The sequence below is a fragment of the Sinocyclocheilus grahami genome, unplaced genomic scaffold (assembly GCF_001515645.1).
Source record: "Sinocyclocheilus grahami isolate Dianchi unplaced genomic scaffold, SAMN03320097.WGS_v1.1 scaffold1703.1, whole genome shotgun sequence".
Lineage (NCBI taxonomy): Eukaryota > Metazoa > Chordata > Actinopteri > Cypriniformes > Cyprinidae > Sinocyclocheilus > Sinocyclocheilus grahami.
The window spans coordinates 33,634-54,311 of NW_015506882.1; the positions used below are offsets into that span (position 1 = coordinate 33,634).

The 20,678-nt window shown below is 37.1% G+C and overlaps 1 protein-coding gene across 1 annotated transcript; it reads left to right on the top strand.

Annotated features, from left to right (window-relative positions):
• Positions 1–2,489: 2,489 nt before the first annotated feature.
• On the top strand, positions 2,490–20,392 carry sptlc2b (serine palmitoyltransferase, long chain base subunit 2b). Its single transcript, XM_016258538.1, has 12 exons — positions 2,490–2,677; positions 5,242–5,433; positions 6,474–6,628; positions 7,324–7,472; positions 7,880–8,004; positions 9,359–9,452; positions 12,038–12,143; positions 14,051–14,270; positions 14,517–14,643; positions 18,271–18,406; positions 18,519–18,648; positions 19,103–20,392. Exons 1-12 carry the CDS (start codon positions 2,537–2,539, stop codon positions 19,217–19,219), a joined length of 1,692 nt encoding a protein of 563 aa, XP_016114024.1. The 5' UTR covers positions 2,490–2,536; the 3' UTR covers positions 19,220–20,392.
• The last annotated feature ends 286 nt before the right edge of the window (positions 20,393–20,678 follow it).

Sequence of the window (20,678 nt, forward strand, 5' to 3'; positions counted from 1 at the left end):
ACCAACGTTTGGTGCCAAAGCTAGACCGAGGAGGTCTGTAATACATGAAGAAAGCTGTAAGCAGTCCATTCATCTCAGTGGCAGTTTCTCTGTGTAAGATGTGTGTTATGTACAATGTATGTGATCTTGCCCTCAGTTCTGGACACACTTGCTTATGAGCCATGCCACCTAAGGCATATAGGTGAGTATGACTAATCAATGAACAGGAAATTATGTCATAGCGATTCTGACTGGCTAATGGTACCATGAGAATCCAAAGTCCCAAGCCTTTTAACTGCAACTGTCATGAGTAATGCCATCAAAGGCTGCAGACAAAAAATATATATTATTTTGTCAGAATACACTTTCAGTGAATTATTTTAAATGGCACTGGTGAAAATCATCCACAGAAGGTGTAGTTATAGCTTTGGCCTTCACCAGTAGGGGCTAAAAGGGGCGCTCGAGTCCGCCTGTGTTTATTTTTGTAAAATCATCCACACAAGCAAAGTTGGTTGATAACATAACTGCAATAAAGTAATAGCCTAGTTAAAAATACGTGTTTACATAGGATATATAATGTATTTTATATTATTTAGGCACTTATAGGCTTGGCAGAATTTTCTCATGTTCTCAATTCAGCATGCCATGGGAAAGTCTAATTTACCATTTTATTATCAATATTGTTTATTTCTAACTCCAACAGTTCATCAGGCTCTTAATGATTTAATCTATGCCATCTCTTGGATTATCTGAGTGCCAGGCTTTTTCATCACTGTTTTACACATGGCTCTAGATTCTGACTTGTACTTGCTCTTATTAAAAAGTGTACCATTGTTCTTAATCTTAACTGTAGGATGTAGGCCAGGCCAATAATGACTTTTTTTTTATTAATCTGTAGCATTTGTTATGAAAAACAACAGCCTGCACATTTAGAAACAATAGCTACAACATGCCACAGTTGTAATATAAATCTATTGGAAAAATCTATTCACAGATTATCTGTTTTAAATTCAGATTAGGCTACCTATTATACATTTTACAACAAGTTAGACAAAATTTTACCACAATAAATAAGCCTACAATAAAACGTGATCAATTGTAGGCGGTCATGAGTAGCTTAAAAAGACTTTAATATATGTTAGTGCTGGTGCAAGATTATGTTTTCTCTTTTAATCAGTCTTTTTGTTTATTTGCCTTTTTAAGATAATATTCAACTTTCTCTATAATTAATTAATAGCCTTGGTCCTTGGTTTCCATTAACCATGGTATAAATATTGGTAAAAATGTGGTTGCAGTTGCATACCACAGTAATAATACAGTATCATAAAAAAAAAAACATTATAACAGGTAACATTACCATGACATTATAACAGGTAATATTGGTGGAACATATAGGTTTTGAGTTTAGACTTAAATTCGTGGAGTGTGGTTATAGTCCGGAGAGCCAGGGACAATGTGTTCCAAAGTTTGGGAGCCATAGCAGAGAAAGATCTACCTCCCATAGATATAGGCGAAATCTCAGAACACAAAGAAGTTCCACTCCAGATGATCCAAGTGGACGAGAGGGAATATATGGAGAAAGCAGGTCAGAGAGATAGGTAGGTGCAAGACCATGGAGTGACTTAAAGGTAAGCAGAACAATTTTATAAATGATACGAGAGGACACAGGTAGCCAGTGGAGGTTGAATAGAATAGGAGTGATATGTGCAGACAATGTGATTAAAGCATTTACTAGTAATTCAGCATCTTTCGGACTGATGAAGGAATGGAGTTTGGCAATACGGCGAAGTTGAAAAACATGCAACTTTGGAGAGCTTACTAATATATAAGCTAATATATAATATATATGGAGTGATTAATTTAATAATAATTGTATATAATAATAGTATTTTTTTTTATTAATGCTTATTGCTAGAATCTAGTGAATTCACACAAATCAAGGTTTTGAACTTTAACCAGACATGTCCCAAATTGTGTTAAGGTTCAAATAAAAGTTTAGTTTTACCTCCTGAGAATAATTTCCCCAATGTTAAGGCCTTTCTTTCAGTGAAGGAACAGAAACGTAGCCTTTTTAGACATTTTTAACTTTCAAACTTACTTATTTGTAAAAATGTGTCAAAGCTGTGTGTAGCGTGAAACTCTGAAAATCTTTACTTTCTTAGGCTACATTTGTATTTAGCACATGCTTTAATTTTGTCATTGTCAAGGACAAAAGTATTCACAAAAACAGATCTCACAAATGTTCACATTAAGGTAGATATTGAACGTATTGGTCAGAGTTTCCATTACTCTCTAGGTTTATCTAGCATCCAATTATAAAAAGCCTAATGTGTGACGTACTTCAGGTGGTTTACGCCCTAAAGGGTTAATGACGTCAGTTTGCGATTAATATTTATTTTTAAGCCACGCCCACCCGGCGTTGCTCATTGGCTCATTGGCGTTGAGTTCGTGTGGAAGGCGGGGCCTTTCCTATAATCTAGGAGTGGGCGTAGTTTTGTCATTCGACGGTTTTGAGGACAAGAGAAGCCGGAGACACAGCATACATCGCCGGCCTGCCATGACGCAAAACTCCGCTAGTAAGCTTCTAAACGGGGATGCCTTACACCGGACGAAACAAGACAAGAAAGCGGGCGGGAATGGGTTCGTGAAGAACCGCTGCTTGTTCCAGCAGAAGCGCTGCCGCCGCCCGGCGGAGAAGGTGAGGCCGCCTCCTGCGCTACACACAACACCAGAAGCACGCTCAGTGTACACACCGGAGCCGCTTATGCGGTTACTTTGAGTTCAATTAGAATAGAAATATTTCTGTTTCATTCTGGGTTTATATGCCGTTTCCGAGTTTAGTATTTAGGAAAGGAGCGTTTATCTGGTTTGTTTTCATGTGTTCAAACCGTTCAAACATGTAACCGTTATATATAGCATCTTCCACGTATATTTTAAATGTACGAAATTCTATTTGATGTCATTCAGTTACTTTTAAAAGTTGATTTAAATAATTACATTATTTATTAAAAATGCCCCTTGACTTCTTTTTTTTTTTTTTTTTTTTATACAGTTAAACCTCTGTTTACGTCTTTATTTATCTCCGCAGCAATCAAATTATGGTAAAAATAAGAATGATATGATGATATTGCAATTTTAGTTAATCAGATTATGATTCACAGAATGATGCTAATTGAAGATGCAACATTTAACACCACTGCTGGAGAAAACGTTTGTCTAATTGAACTTTTGACTCAACCCTTATAGTTATTAAATGAAATATAGCCCTTGTGGCAACAAGCCCATGGCCTCCTCATTAAAGTGTCTGATATTCATTCAAAAATTAAGAACAGAATATTGTTCATTTTTAAGCAAATTGGTTAAGTGTCATCCTTCTGCTAGAAGAAACCGTCCCAGACCTGCAAACTGAAGTTAGTGTTTGTTCTCTATGGGTGTTGTGCACATATGGTGAACTGCTGTTTCATGTCCTAGCTGCTACTGTATTGTGAATTTTACTACAGCTGGAGCTCTATGTTGGCCAGTCAGAATCCAGAACTATAAAACAAGTAATTAGTTAATGTGCATTCAAGTAGTTGGACGTGTACTGAAACTTCAGATCTTCCATTATTTTCACATTCAAATGTAAATAACTGCTGATCTGTTAAACATTATTTCATATTTGTTCAAGACTTAATGAAAGTTGAGGTTATTATATAATGCCCACTTTCAATGCTCAACAATGAAAAGCATCAGCAGCCCATTGCATTGAGATGAATGGTTATGGGATCAGATGAATTGTTTGGGGTTAGTGTTTGGTTGTCTCCGTTTGTATTGACACAAGCATGTAAAATAACAGTGTAGTGTTCTGTCATGTAACTGGAGAGCAACGCTTTGTTCTTTGCAACCTGAGGATGTTTGTCCAGTGCACTTCTGCGCTCCGAGGGAGAAACAGCTTTTCCAAGAATATGAGTGTGTTGTCAAGCTAGTTTTTCTTGTACTAGGTCCTTATCATCAAAATGGACCTATGGGTCAGGTGTGCAGTATTGTTTTTTTTTTAAGCTTACAGTAAACATAACAGGCGAGGCATGCAAAGTAGGTCTTGCCAGTATGTTGATTATTGATATAATTTATGTTAAAAGTTAATAAGATTCTTTTCCGTGAATCGGGTCAAATGATCGGTGATCAGTGAATTGATTCAAAACTGATTTTGAGTGACTTGCGTCTAATAATAGCTCAAAAATTGGATTTTTCATTTATTCAAATGTTTTAGTGTATATGTAAATATAATTACCATATAATTACCATATTTATTTATTTAGGCTGTACGCAATTTTTTTTTAATGTGGCCAATGTAGTGGCCCAAATCAGAATTGAAATGATCAGATTCCTTGTAGTTTGTAATGTTAAGAAGAAAATGACTCATTTCTCAAGCCATTTCAGGAAAAAGTATATAAATATAGGGATGTATAATTAATATCATGAAAATATCTCATCCAGCCCTACTGTAAGTAGTTTCAGTTAACATTTCCAAACCTTATTAAAAGAAGATTTGTCTGCCTTGTGCAACTTTTACTGACTGACTTTAGAAACTGAACAAATACAAGACTTTCCTGTATTTAGCAATGCAAGTTTTCCCGCAAAGGCTTTAACACAAACTGTTAACCCTGACTTAACTTGAGCTTTACATAAGAAGGGTGATTCAGGGATCTGGAACAGTGGGATCAGGCCATTCCTTACAGGAAGGGCAGCTTTTAGAGTGGATGCAGTTAAGAGAAACACAAGTTTGATCACGTGCTGCAGTGTGAGTGTAAGGACAAACTCTGGTTCATTTTCTTGGCCGGAGTGATAAATGGAGTTTTGCTCTTCTGATCATCTCTGGTATCTGTAACCTCATGTTTGAAGCTGTTAGCAGTTTCAGTCCCAACTATAGTTGTACAGTTTCCATAGAGAATGTGAGTATGGGTACCAGTGTAATTGTTATGAAATGAATAAAATGTTCAGGGTGTTGTTAGATAGTTGCTTTCTAGCCCAACTTAAAAGAGCCCATCCCTAAATTTCAGCATTATTCTGGTATCTATGTGTATTCTTTCTGTGCTCCGTCATGAAATGATTTGTCTTTAATCTAGTGTGGACAAACTAAATCTACTATAATCTGGTTTTTATCAGACTAGCTGTACATTAATGTTGTTTTATGCTTTTGCTGTTTACTTTGGTGCATTTTGTAGTGTTTCGATATTCGTTTTTCAATGTAGATTCACTTCATATTCATCTTTTCCCCCACAGAACCATCATGCTTCATGCACTTTGCTTTATAAAAAGCCATTTGTGGAGTCGTTTGAGGAGACGCCGCTGCTGGTTGCCGTACTCACCTACATCGGCTATGGCATCCTTACCATTTTTGGCTATCTGCGAGATTTCCTGAGGGACTGGAAGTTTGAGAAGTGTCATCTGGCCAGAGAGAGAGAAGAACAGAAGGTACGGTATATAATATATTTGTGGTGCTTGCCTGGCTTTTTTTTATTTCATGCTTTCTAGTAATGTTTCACATAACCGATGTTTACATGTAATCGTCAAGACAAAATAATAACTGAATTTACACTAAAGACCTTGTTTAAATACAATTTTTTAAAACTTTGCATTGTCACCTGAATGGTCAAAGCCTATTTAGTGCTGTTTTGTAATACTTGTGCATACGTCTCTTATTTGTCCTGAGCTGTTAAACTGACTGCTGATCTTCAGTTTTAAAGCATCTTTACAGTAATAAACAGGAAAATAACAGAATTAATGATGCAAACTTAATCAGATATGAGACAAATTCAAATTCTGCTGCAAACCATCTCTAAAAAGACAAATGTTATTATTCAGTTCCGGTCATGTTGCGAAATTCATCAATTATGAGTCAAAAGTCACAAAATTCAAAGTCAATTTAAGCCAAGTTAAAGCAGTTCTACAGAAGATGATTGCACTATCTATCATCCAGCTTAAAGGGCTCATATGATGTTGCTAAAAATAACAATGAGACAAAAACATTAAAACTCATTATAAACGAGGCATCTGTTGCAACCAGTGGGGACATAATTACGGATTATAGTGACTTATACTGTCTTTTTACGCATTGCATCGCATCGCGCTGCGTAAACATAAAACCATGCCTGCATTTGTGATCGGAGAAATGACAAAACTACAAACGCTACTCTACACTGCTCAAAACTCGCGTTTGAATCATCAGTGGCAAATTCTTTAAATATAAAAAAACTTACTTCGTCTGTGAGTCAGAACAGCCGGCATTGTAGTCTACTCTACCAGGTGTTTCTACCAAAGTAGTTTCGCTTTCACAACGAAACACACAGTGCCTTCACGACATGGCAGCGGCGGCAACAATACTACAGCGAGAATAAAAGTTACGCCGCCTTTCTTTGAGAACATTTGGGCGGCGTTATGCAAATCTTCCCACATCGTGATGTAGACATGTACAACGTAGTGTTATGTTTTCGCTTTCGATGCTCTGTTCCCAGGATTTTGTTCCACTGTACCAGGACTTTGAAAACTTCTACACCAGGAATCTGTACATGAGGATCAGAGACAACTGGAACAGGCCCATATGCAGCATCCCTGGAGCCAAGATGGACCTCGTGGAGCGGGTCACACCTGACTACAACTGGACCTTTGAGTGAGCGTCACATTGTGCCGACACACCAGGATGTTGGATCCAGCCAACCAGATCCCACCAGAAGATGTCTGTTTTGACTGAAGTTGCATCTTTCTTAGTGCTCAGAACAGCACAAATTAAAAAGTGTTATCATACCAAAGCATAAGCAATGGAAAATTGCTGCCTCACAACAACAACAAAAAAACCTTAAGATGGAGACATTTGCTTATTACTTAGGCAACACAGCAACCAACATAAGATTAAACAGTTTTTTTAATTATAAAGATAATATAGCTGCTTAAAACAGAAACAGAAAGTGATTTTAGATTGTAAAATCTCGCAATTTTTTTAGTTTTTACTATATTTGATTAAATAAATGCAGCCTTTGTGCAAATAAGAGACTTCTTACAAAAACCTTTAAGAAAAATTAGTACTTTTGACCAGTAGTGTATATGTGGAAAGTAATATGACAGAGATAACGACAAAAAGGCAGGAATCAAGTACTGCACAGATATGTTACCACACACACACATTTCTGTTAAGAATCTTTAGATCCTTCATAAGTCTAAAGGCTTTACAGAAATTAATATGGTGTGAGTTTTAGTATATATATTTAGTGTATATTTCCTTTTAAAAGTAGTGTGTGTCATTTGTATTAGTATTATTATTTTATATACATTTAATTTATTCCATGTTTTTTCTTTGTTTTCCTGCAGACACACAGGGAATGTTCTGAAAGATGTTATTAATATGGGCTCATATAACTACCTTGGCTTTGCTGAGAATACCGGCACATGCGCTGATGCTGCCTCTGAGTGCACTGTGAAATACGGCGTGGGGGTGAGCAGCACCAGGCAAGAGATAGGTAATAAACACTCGCTCTCTCAGGCTTTAAAGCCACGTCTCTGGGATAAAAGGGGCAAAATAATGATATGACCCTTTTTGGGTAGGTTTTAGTAGATTTTTAAGGGGTCATATACTTGGTCCTCTTATAATATTAATCAATTTTGACTTTGTCATTATGATTTTCCACCCTCTCATTGACATTTAGAATACTTATTCATATATTCAGTTCTTGGTGAGTCATTCATCCCACTGGGTGAGGATTCGCTTTTATGGTGGAAAAATGTGCGGCACTATGAAACACTTAGTTCTTATCTAACCTTTATCATTGTGTCCCTGGAGTCTGATGTTTACACAAAAAGAAGGAAACAGTTCTATTATTATACAAATCTATTGTTGCATCATTAAGATATTTGTTCTCTCTTGCAGGAAATCTTGACAAGCATGAGGAGCTAGAGAAGCTGGTGGCCAGGTTTTTAGGGGTTGAGTCATCCATGGCCTTTGGAATGGGCTTTGCTACAAATTCCATGAATATTCCTGCGCTCACAGGAAAAGTAAGGGTTTTACTATAAACACAAACATCAAGTCAAATGGAATGCTAAGAATTTTTACGTCAAAGCCAGGTAGGGTGGGGAAGAACATTGGGGATTGGGAGTTATGTTTTTTTTTTATTTATTTTTTTTTATTGAAATACTCCCAGTGATCATATCTGTTCCCTCACAGATTTCTTTGGCTCACACAGGAAATTGATCATAACTGAGTCATGTAACATGTTATTGGAAGCCTTTATGCTTTGTTCACACCGGGACGAATATCGCGCGCGATTATCGCCAACGTTTAACGCCTCGTGACTAAACAAAGGGCGCCAGTGTGAGTGTGCAAAACGCGAGGCGTAAAAGCGTCATTTTTTTTTTTAAACCGCCTGGGGCTCGTTTTTTTGGTTTGACGCGCCGCGTTAAAAACTGGCCGACCAATGAGATTGGCGCTTTTGTTCACGTGCCTGGAGCTGCTGAAGTTACAGTAAAACACGACTTGGTGACACTCAAGCACAAAACGGTCTTGCCGAGCACACATTGATACCTAACGACAAAGAGGGAAGTAAATAGACCAAGAAGATGCATCGAGGCAAGATGAATGTAGAGCTGCTGGTCTCATTGGTGTCTGAACACAAAGGGCTTCATGACAAACGTGACAGCGACTACAAAGATCTCGATAAGAGGGAGTTGTTATGGAGAGGAATTGCAGATCAAATAGGATTCGATGTGTACACGCATTCCTGCTTTCATTCACAACATGTTTGATTACTTTTGGGGAATTCCAATTAGCCCCTAAAATTAAATATCGTTTTCCTACCTGCAAATACTGGTTAAATCAGGGCAAGAGATGCTTTAATGGTCTTCAAAGGTCCACACTGATATTGAATCTGTGATAGAAATAAAGTAGGATTTTGAAAAATGTAAAGCATAGAAACTTTATGTATGTAAAATTAAAAAAAAAAAAAGAATATTCTGCTTTGTACCTGGATTAGTCAAATAAGCGGTTTCTAAATATAAATGTAAGGGAATATAAATAAAAATTTGAAAGGGCTTCCTTTGAAAACATAGTTTAAAATTCCTTTTTAAATTCCTTGTTAGAAACCCTTTTTCCTTTGAAATTCCTTGTTAGAAACCCAAATACATTAACGCATGGTCATGAGAAAGTACAAATACCATTAGTCCTAAACGCCATAAGAAGTAATGATGATTAAATATGTAACACCTTGTTCTGTTATTGATTGTGTCCTACAACTCCCCTTACGTTTGAAATGTTGCTTTGTATCTTATCAACTCTTTAGCCAACAGGGTTAGTATTATTTAATATGCTTTTTTTGCTTTTCATTAAATTAAGGTATGCGTGTATTTCTCTTAGGGCTGTCTGATCTTAAGTGATGAGCTCAATCATGCATCTCTGGTTCTGGGTGCCCGTCTCTCTGGCTCTACCATCCGTGTATTCAAACACAACAGTAAGTTCATGTTATTTTTAGCCCACACTGAAAATAAAAATGCTGTGCAAAACAATCACAACCAGTTAATATTTAATGTTTAATATATAGGATTAAGGACCCAAATGAGTTCACAATGGGTGGCTCAGACATAGAAACATTACAAACAAATCATTACTGAATGCATTTGTTTGCAGAATAAATTAATATTGTGTGATTAATGTACCTGAATAGGCATTTGGCCGCAAAAAAAAATCTAATATAAGTGAACCTCAGACAAAAACATGCAATAAGTAAATCTTATGCCATACTTTTTATAACCTTCTCGCTAAGAACAGCACCCGTACTAATATATGAAGGGTTCATTTGCAAAAACCGATAAGTCCATTTTTATTTTCAGAAATCAAGTTTTTTTTATTGCGCATTCCAAGTAATATCAATCAACCTGCAGTTGGGTTGTTTTGATTAAGTAATAATAACCTAAACAAATACAGGTAATTTACAAAATTAAAGTTCATTGAAAGTAGGGGTGCTCCGACTGATCGGCTATCGATCACTATCGGCCGATAATCACGTTGGGATGATTGATCGGCGGTCTCTAAAAAAACCGATCTCAAGCTGATGACGCTGCCGTGAGAGGTTTGGCACGACATGCAGTGGCACCGTCTCAGTCTCTGTCTGGCGCGGGTGAAATAACTATAATGCTGAAGGTGAGGTACAATTCATATTTCTTCATTAAATAACTTATAAAGTAAATTAAAAACCTTGTGTGAGACGTAATTTCACAAACAGCGTGAGTGAATCACTGCGCGCGCTCTCGCTTTCTCTCTCAAAATACGCAAATTGCTTCAAATCACTACATCACGTTTGTCTATAAGCGAGCTGCACAGTTGACACAGGAATTGTCACTTGCACAATCGAGGCAGTGTCACATCGTCACTAAAGTATATAAATTGCATTACTTTTTAATTCTTGCCAGTGTTTAACCATTCAGCGCTCGCACGCTCTTCTGGAGACTGTGCTTATGCACACTCGCAGCGCACACACATAATGCCAGGTTCACATTACTCCATTTACAGTATGTATGTGGTGTGTATTTTTTCCGTGCTCATGTTAACGGATTAATAGTGTTCACTGCACACGGTTGCTGTCCAGCAGTGTGTTCCAGGAGCGGTGCGTCTGCTGCAGTGCAGAGATCGTTTCCGCACCGAGTCTATTGCTGCGCTGCAAGCACTGAATTAAAGTAACAGTGCATTGTTTGCAGTAAATATGAACATGGATTGACATGAAAATGTAGTAATTACACCATAAATGCATATTATTAAAGTCTACTGTGTTTCACGGTCAACACATATGGCTTTTTGGCTAGGCTTAAAGGGAAAGAGCACTTTTAGATAAACAAGGCAATAATAGATGGCACTTGTGGAGGTAGGAAAACAAAGTTCTATATGAACCGCAGGATTGCTTGTAATAAAGATTTAAATGCGAAAGGAAAGGCAGTAGAGCTGACTATTTCTGTCAATGGTAAGTTTGTGATAACGTAAGAAAAGTAGTTAAAAAGTAGGTAATTGTTTAAACTTAATATAGAAATCTAGAATTAAATGCAAAAGTAAAAAGCATTGTATAATATGTTGCTTATACTTATTGTTTAAACATGTCTGTGTTTGTATTACTGTACTGTGTAAAAAAAGAATTGCAATGCTGAAAAAGCATTTTCAGTGCCAATGTTTGGATTTGAAATCAAAATAATGGATAAATGTTGGCCTTAAAAATCCTGATCGGAGCACCCCTAATTTTTAGACCGTTATTCATGGCCTGAATGTCATTTTTGAAAATGGGGGGAATTCCCCTCTTAGTTGACTCTTGTGAGAGAGGAAGCAGCACGGACTGTGCTTTCACCCAAGATCTACTGATCCGTGGCTGTTTACCACAAACACATTTATCCATTATTTTGATTTCAAATCCAAACATTGGCACTGAAAATGCTTTTTCAGCATTGCAATTCTTTTTTTACACAGTACAGTAATACAATCTTTCACAGACATGTTTAAACATAATAAATATAAGCAACACATTATTCAATGCTTTTTACTTTTGCAGTTACTTCTAGATTTATATATTAAGTTGCTCAAGCAAGTGGCAAAACATTTAAACTACTTTTGTTACGTTATCACAAACTTACCATTGACAGAAATAGTCAGCTCTACTGCCTTTCCTTTTGCATTGAAATCTTTATTAGATATCACAGATTCATCAAGTTCGTCAAAATTATCCATCCTCGATCACTTTTAGAAGTCTTTAGCCTTGTCACCTGATCTGAATACAGTGCGCTGATTCCCTAAAATTGGCTTATCGGCTTCTGTTCAAAAACAACAAGGGCGCTTGTCTGCTTCTGCAGTAAAATGTGAACTTGCGACGCCTTGAAAGTGGACAACTTTTTTGACAAAACATGTTTAGGGTTCAGATCGCGCTATTTGTGGAGAATAATGCACGGCAATCAGCTCTTTTTTCTTTTTTTTTGAAGTGGCGTTTATCGGTTTTTGCAAATGAACTCTTCATATTAAGATGCCTATTCATAAATTCTAATTTCCAACCATTACTCTCAGATATGCAAAGTCTGGAGAAGTTGCTCAGGGATGCTATCGTGCACGGCCAACCTAGAACCCACCGGCCCTGGAAGAAGATCCTCGTCCTCGTTGAAGGAATTTACAGGTATAGCAGAAATCTTTTTCTAGCTTTTTCATTATGTATACAACATGTTTTTTCTCATTTGAGCAGAAACCAGATTTTTTTGTGCAAAGCATATGCAAAGGGAGGCTGATTTGCATACCTTTTTCTGGTTTGGAGGCCATTTCATTCTTTATTTCAAGGCATAAAGAGGCGAGAGCAATAATAATGATATCATATATATTTACCACATGTAAATTTATTGTAATGCAGAGGAGGATAGGAAATGACAGTAGAAATATAGGCCTATATTAGGGCTGGACGATATGGCCAAAATTTATATCATGATATATTTCTTAATTTCGGTCGATACGATATAATTCCGATATCGATACGAACACTATTAAAAAAGCCTCATAAGAACGGCCACAACAGATGTCTGTACCTACAAACTTATGAAAGATTAATTTGCCAACTCTGAAACCTACTCCTATAAAACTATATAATATTTTAGGAAAAAAATGGCGCAAATAAATAAATGTTCACCTTTTATTGGCATTTAGCCTTCATACAAACAAGAAATGTGAAATCACTGTCAAATAAATCTCAGACTCTCCTTATTAATATTAAAAATATCGGAAATGTGTTTTAAAATCATATCATCGTTATTGAGAAAAATTATATTGCGATACATATTAATACTGAATTATTGTCCAGCCCTAGCCTATATATATATTAGTGCTGTCAAACGATTAATAGCAATTAATCGCATCCAAAATAAAAAATTTTGTTCGTATAATATATGTGTGTACAGTGTATATTTATTATCTATACAGTGGGGCAAAAAAGTATTTAGTCAGCCACCAATTGTGCAAGTTCTCCCACTTAAAAAGATGAGAGAGGCCTGTAATTTTCATCATAGGTATAAACGTTTTTCTGCAAAGGGACCAAGACGACTGATCCGTGTAAACGAAAGAATGAATGGGGCCATGTATCGTGAGATTTTGAGTGAAAACCTCCTTCCATCAGCAAGGGCATTGAAGATGAAACGTGGCTGGGTCTTTCAGCATGACAATGATCCCAAACACACCGCCCGGGCAACGAAGGAGTGGCTTCGTAAGAAGCATTTCAAGGTCCTGGAGTGGCCTAGCCAGTCTCCAGATCTCAACCCCATAGAAAATCTTTGGAGGGAGTTGAAAATCCATGTTGCCCAGCGACAGCCCCAAAACATTACTGCTCTAGAGAAGATCTGCATGGAGGAATGGGCCAAAATACCAGCAACAGTGTGTGAAAACCTTGTGAAGACTTACAGAAAACGTTTGACCTCTGTCATTGCCAACAAAGGGTATATAACAAAGTATTGAGATGAAATGTTGTTATTGACCAAATACTTATTTTCCACCATAATTTGCAAATAAATTCTTTAAAAATCCTACAATGTGATTTTCTGGATTTTTTTTCCTCATTTTGTCTCTCATAGTTGAGGTATACCTATGATGAAAATTACAGGCCTCTCTCATATTTTTAAGTGGGAGAACTTGCACAATTGGTGGCTGACTAAATACTTTTTTCCCCCACTGTATATAAATACACACACATGAATGTATATATTTAAGAAAAATTGTTTATATATTAAATATATGACTATATCATATAAATTATATGAATATAAATATATAAATGTAAATATTTTCAAAAATATATACTGTATGTTTGTTTATATATACATAATAAATATACACAGCACACACACACATTATGTAAACAAAAACGTTTATTTTGGATGCGATTAATCGTTTGACAGCACTAATATTTAATAAAATGTTTTAAATAAAAAGATCAAACTGTTACTTCCTGGTTATCAATGAGAGGTACTCCTATACTTTCACATATTGAAATATCTAGGCCTCTATGGAAATGCATTAATAGTATACCTGCATTCTTCTTTTTAGTATGGAGGGCTCAATAGTGCGACTTCCTGAGGTCATTGCCCTAAAGAAGAAATACAAAGCTTACCTGTACCTGGATGAGGCCCACAGTATCGGGGCACTAGGACCAAGAGGCAGAGGTGTGGTGGACTACTTTGGCCTGGATCCATCTGATGTTGACATCATGATGGGCACTTTCACCAAGAGCTTTGGTGCTGCTGGAGGATACATTGGAGGAAAGAAGGTTCAATGTCATATCACATTAGATTACTACACACACACACAAATCACACATGCTGGTTCGAGTCTGGACTGCAGCCTGTCATTTCCAGCTCTCTCTCCCCCAATTCCAGTATTTAATAATGAGACAAAGTGAGTCCTCCAAAAAATGTGCTTCTCACTTACATATTACATATGCAGGATTGCAGTTTACATTTGGCTTAAGTAGCAAATCTTGTGTAATAATTCACTTTTTGTTTTCTCTCTGTAGGAGCTGATTGATTACCTCTGCTTACATTCTCACAGTGCAGTTCATGCTACCTCAATGTCCCCACCCATCACCCAGCAGATTATCACTTCTATGAAGTGCATTATGGGAGAGGATGGCACCACATTAGGTGAGTTTAGAATTGTATTCTGTTCAGTTCTAATAAAGATTACTTGTGTGGAATAATCTTTGTGACATCTATTACAACTACTATTTGTACTGTAATACCTAATATAGTAGCAATATTGTGTTTGTAAAAAAAAAACAGAGCCACAAGATGGCAGCATTAACTAATAGAGTACTGTTATGAAATGAAGCGCTGTGCTTATTTATAATATAACAAGCCTTGTTGCATAATGTAACCTGTACTTTGACTTCCATGCTGCTCCCCTGTGTACTTCCTTGTGTGTTTTTGTGTATATTACACAAAACTTTAACCTGTGATACTTGTGAGCAAAACACTTGTCATCCGTTGAGAACTATTGAGCTCTGTTGTGGTCAGAAATATTCTCCTCACATGTAATGCTTGGGCAACGCATTGCAAGTGCACATCAGTGTTACTGTGGTGGTTACAAATTTCTGTAAAAGGAGAAACCTTCCAATGTCTGTGCTATTAAACTAGTTTTTATTCAGAAAACTAGAAATAATCTGCTCTGCAATGAGAGAAGAAATTATAGAATACATTGCACAATGCAGGGGAATCAGACCTGTAAGCATTTGCGTCAATGTACTCAAATTCTTAGAACTGCAAAAATATTTCTACTGCTGAAAAGTGTTAATTATCAGCAGAAACACAATCTTTTTGAGTTTTAGGAAAAGTAAACTCGATGACTCAGCGATTGGTTACACATGCTAACTCCATCTCTGCTGACAGTTTGAAGCAGCAAACTCCGTTTCACCCCTGATTGATTTAGCAGGGCGTTCGTTTGGGAAAACCACATCTATACCCCAAACACACACACACACACACACCGCATCTGGAAGCTCTTCGAGCCCTTGTGAGGCTTTAGCGTGAGAGAAAGAAGGCCAAATGTTCCTCTCTGTGGGATAATGGATGCTGACGGACCTTAAAGACTTAGTGAACTTGTTCACTGTTAGGTTCTCAAATGTATAGGAGACGGCTTATGTTATAATTATGCCATAGAACCTTGAAGAACTCGCATACAGATCAAATTTATTAGTTTGAATCAAAGAGCCCATGTCTGCTACCTATAGACCTAGGTTTTGCGCCATATTGAATTTAACGCAGATGAAAATGAGGCTCTGAGGGACAGACCTATTTCATGCACTATATAAATGTCCTAGATCACATAGTTTTTAATTTTCCAAAGTGTCTTGGAGGTTCTGTCTACTATTTAATTAAATTTTTTTTTTAATCTGTTTTGTCAGCTAAAAAAATTGTATGTTGTTAAACAACGGTAAAATCCATTGAATACATTGTATTCTTTCCCTCACAACCTTGTTTTCATTCTTGTCAAAAATTAAAAATGGCACTACCCTGACTAAGGTCAATTGGTTCTCTTAGCAGCATGAAAAAATGACTTTTTATTCAAATTGTGAATTGATTATATGCAGAAAGCAAGCAAATAGCACTCAATAGCTGTCAGTCACTGTTCAGCACAAGCTCACTGAGTTTTGCAGCTAACTACAGTGCATACTAACTTTCCTATTTACATCATGTCTACACTTTGTTGGTTACTTTGTTTGACTTGGTCAATGAGCTCACACTGAACAAATGTTTTGAGCAGATTTCTTCTGCACAGAGACTTATTTAAGCGCCTTTGGCAATTAATGTGCAACCCTAGAGGATCTTCCTAGTACATGCACAATATAGTAACATTAGACGTGGCAAACCTGTTCCTCATATCATTGCACGGCAACCGCAGAAAGCAACTATTAAAGTCAGCACAAAACAGCAATTTTAATTGTGTTATCCATTTTGATTTCATGATGACTTCTAGTTTGCATCTCAGGGACCTAGTAGTGGAAGATCACTTAAAGGGTTAGTTCACCCAAAGATGAAAATTAGCCCATAAATTACTCCCCCCCTCAAGTCATCCTAGGTGTATATGTATATCCATAAAAAAATGTCTCGCACGGCTCCGGGGGGTGAACAAAGGCCTCCTGTAGTGAATTGATGCGTTTTTGTAAGAAAAATATCCATATTCATAACGTAATAATCACTTTAATGTAGCTTGCGCCAACAGTTGTACATGGAAGCAGTTCCATGCATTGACGTATGAGTTCAGCACTGCGCATGCGCAGCTCAGAAGTGACGAATGCGGAAGCGCAGGGGAGAGATCAAAACAAAACATCGGTCACTTATTAGAAGTACAAAATGAGGATTTGTAAGGAAGAATGTCGGAGGATTTCGATATAAGCCAAGAGGAGCCTGGTTTTCCTTTGCTAAGGTAAGGAAACTTTGCTTCCTTTGCTCCTGTTAACAAACATTGGTTTTCACGAGACTCATGCGCAAAGCTGAACTCATACGTGATCCGCCCGGAGCTGCTTCCGTGTACAACAGTGAGCGCAAGCTACATTAAAGTGATTATTACGTTTTGAATATGGATATTTTTCTTACAAAAACACATTGGTTCGCTACAGGAGGCCTTTGTTCACCCCCCAGAGCCGTGAGACATGGGCGCTTATGGATGGGCGCTTTTTATTTAACGTCTTTTGGACTGATGCATGCAACACCCGCTGAGTGGCATTAAACAGCTTAAAAGATCAAATACAATTTTTTATATAACTCCGACTGGATTCGTCTGAAAGAAGAAAGTCATATACACCTAGGATGACTTGAGGGTGAGTACTTTATGGGCTAATTTTCATTTTTGGGTGAACTAACCCTTTAAGGTAATATGCTTTTGAACTACATGTTGAATACAGTTTAGAGCAGTTGTGCCATTTTGGTTTTGGAACCAGATGAAATATTTGTTTCTGCTACTTGAAGGCAACACAAACGGTTTAATTTCAGTTTAAGCTTAATTTATAAAGCACCAGACTAACTTGCATTTCCTCGTAGCTGTTGTAGGTTTGGTTGGACTGTTTTCTCCTCAAGTCTTTACCAATATTCTCAATACTGAATATTGTGAGAAAGAGCTTTCCTTTCTCAGGAGCCCCTCACTATGAATGGAATGTCAAACAAGTGAAAACTAATACTGGAGAGTATATCTCTACCTCTCCCCAAAGGATCATTCTGCACTGTTCAAAGTGGATTTGAATTCCTTTGGCTTCAGATAAAACGGCCTCCCGATTTTCATTTGCCATGTGCTGGCATGGAACTTGCGGAGATGTTTGCAATTTAGCTTTTCTTCGTTCCTGTTGTTGGATATGAAGAACGTATGAATGACACAACAAAATGACAAGGAAAAAACCTGCTTTGGTCCACGTGGGCTTTAACATGCACTGGGTTGGGCCACTGGGTCAAGGATAAGACTTGCCTGTGCAAAAGTCATCAGGGCGTAGCTCTGTGGTTTCTATAGTGTTCAGTGTTTCTTTAGTGTTGCTGTGCAGGTTCAGTATTTCTGAACAGCACACCTCTCTCTTAACAAGCCACACAATTTGAGATATGATTCAGGTCCACACCACAAACAGTGTGGGATGAGTTACACACCGAAACCTACTCAAAGTATGAGTAATAGTTACTCCAAGCAAGCACCACTAATGAATAAAAATCAAGGACACGGTGTCTTAGAAAGGGTCAGAAGCTGGTTTGCAGGGATGACAATGATCTGAATAATTCCCTTTTATGCAGGTCAGGAAAGACTCTGTCAGCTGTCAGAAAACACAACCTACTTTCGCAGGAGATTACATGAGATGGGCTTTATCATCTATGGGAACAATGACTCCCCTGTTGTACCCTTGATGCTCTACATGCCAGCTAAAATCGGGTCAGTCTCACGTTTTGTTTGACTGAATCATGGCTATTGTATTTGGTGATATGCTAGCCAGAGGATATGGATTTTGCAGACTCGTTCATATATTTTGTATACTGCTGTTTAGAGCATTTGGGCGAGAGATGCTGAAGAGGAACATTGGGACAGTGGTGGTTGGATTCCCCGCCACACCCATCATCGAGTCCCGAGCACGATTTTGTGTTTCTGCCGCCCACACGAGAGAGATGCTTGACAAAGTGAGTATCACATGAACATCAGTAAGAGCTTCACCAATAAATCTATTAATGTATTCGATAAAAGGGAAGAAGAAAACGTAAAAGATAAAACAAAGTAGTTTACTTGTGGCTTTCCATTTCAACTTCCAAACTAGTTCTAAACTTTTTACCTATTAGCTCTCATAGGTACTTTTATGTAAGATCTGTCCCTATTTTACATCACAGCTAATGTTATCAAAACACATGAAGCGGTAGAGACCAAAAATCAGTGCTCCTACACATCAGTTATTCATCTATGAATCTCTGACTCACCTCACAGTCAACCAGAGTACATAAATTCTCTCCAAAAATAAACATCCTGTTATCATTTAGCAATTACTCAGCATCATGTCATACCAAACCCAGCATATTATTACCTCAACCAAACATTAATTCAAGTGTTAATAACCCAAGTGTCTCTTCTTGACTCTCTCAGGCTTTAAATGCCATCAGTGAAGTTGGAGATCTACTCCAGCTGAAATACTCAAGAAAAAACAGAAATGGGAGTGAAGGAACTGACTGTTTTTCATTTCTGGAGAGCCACCAGGATTAGCACGTTCTCATGATGGACTGAATGTGTCTTTCTTCCACTCTAGAGAGATTCATGTCTAACTCGAGTGCCATTTTCATGTTGATTCATTTCAGTGGACACTCACTGAAGTCCACCAGCTGACCAAATTTCAAGTTTTCCCTCTGGGTTCAGTAACCAATATTCATTTCATCGTGCAATGTAGTAAAGAATTCACGTCACTGTGTTTAGCATCAGAAATGACACCGGATAAAAGTTAATGCTTTAGTGTCAGGGCTAATTTATCCAACCCTCTACACGGTCTGAAACAAATGAGAGTAATTTCTGGTATTTTATACAAATATTATCTGGGTTTTTGTCTTGTTTTCCATTTTAAAAAATCGTAAACAAGGTTAATTTACTCAGGGTTACTCGAGTCTTTTTTTTCTCCATTTGCAATTAATGTTTTAAATAAAGTAGAATTCTTACAAAATTTAGTAGATTTATGCTTTAAACAAGAAAAAAACAATATGCCAATGGAGGACAATAAATGTAATTCAAGACATATATTGTTGAAGACTTATTATATTATGCAGTTTAGTAAAATTTTAAACTAAATTTAAGGAAATTTAGATTTTTACTAGAAAACAAGACCGAAATCCTGATAAAGAAAATGTTTTGTTTTGAGAGTACAAGAAAACTAACTCACACACTGGCAGTATACCTGCACAGCAAGTGTCATCTTTTAATGAGAAATAAGCTTGAAAATATATATGTAAAAAGATAAATCTACTTATGAAGGAGATAATTTATTATAGTTAAACCGTAAATAAGAATGTGGCTTCATATCCATATAAATGTATCTATAAAAATATTGACATGTTTATTAATGCACATTGCAGTGTGTCTGCATTTAACTCAATACTCCATTCAAATATCTCATTTTAATCTTTTTCACAATGCAAATATGATTGTATTAGCGATGTCTTAATTAACTTGTACAGAAGAATACTGACAACATTCTCTGTTTTGTTTCATCAAAGCTTTCTGCATTTCAATTTGAGTTGTGGTACTTTCCATGAATAGGGTACAGTTTGGTGTCCCTTATCTTTATCCGAGGAACAAAGCCCATATTGCTTTTAAAGAGAAACACTTTTTGGACTCTTTTTACACAAATTGTTACCCAAGTTATATATAGAGAGATTTTTCGGCTTTTAATTAGTTCCCTTTCATGGGAACTTCAAACTGCTTCTCATAGCGACCCCTAGAGGATGCAGTGTCTCGTTCCCTACTCGGGGAACCATGGTTACATAAGTAACCGGAGACGTTCCCTTTCATGGGAACGAGACACTGTGTCCTCTAGGAGTCGCTATGAGAAACCTAGAGGATGCAGTGTCTCGTTCCCTACTCGGGGAACCATGGTTACATAAGTAACCCGAGACGTTTTCATTCATATTTATTGCTAGAAAATAACAATCACATAAATTCTGGGCCATTAAATTCT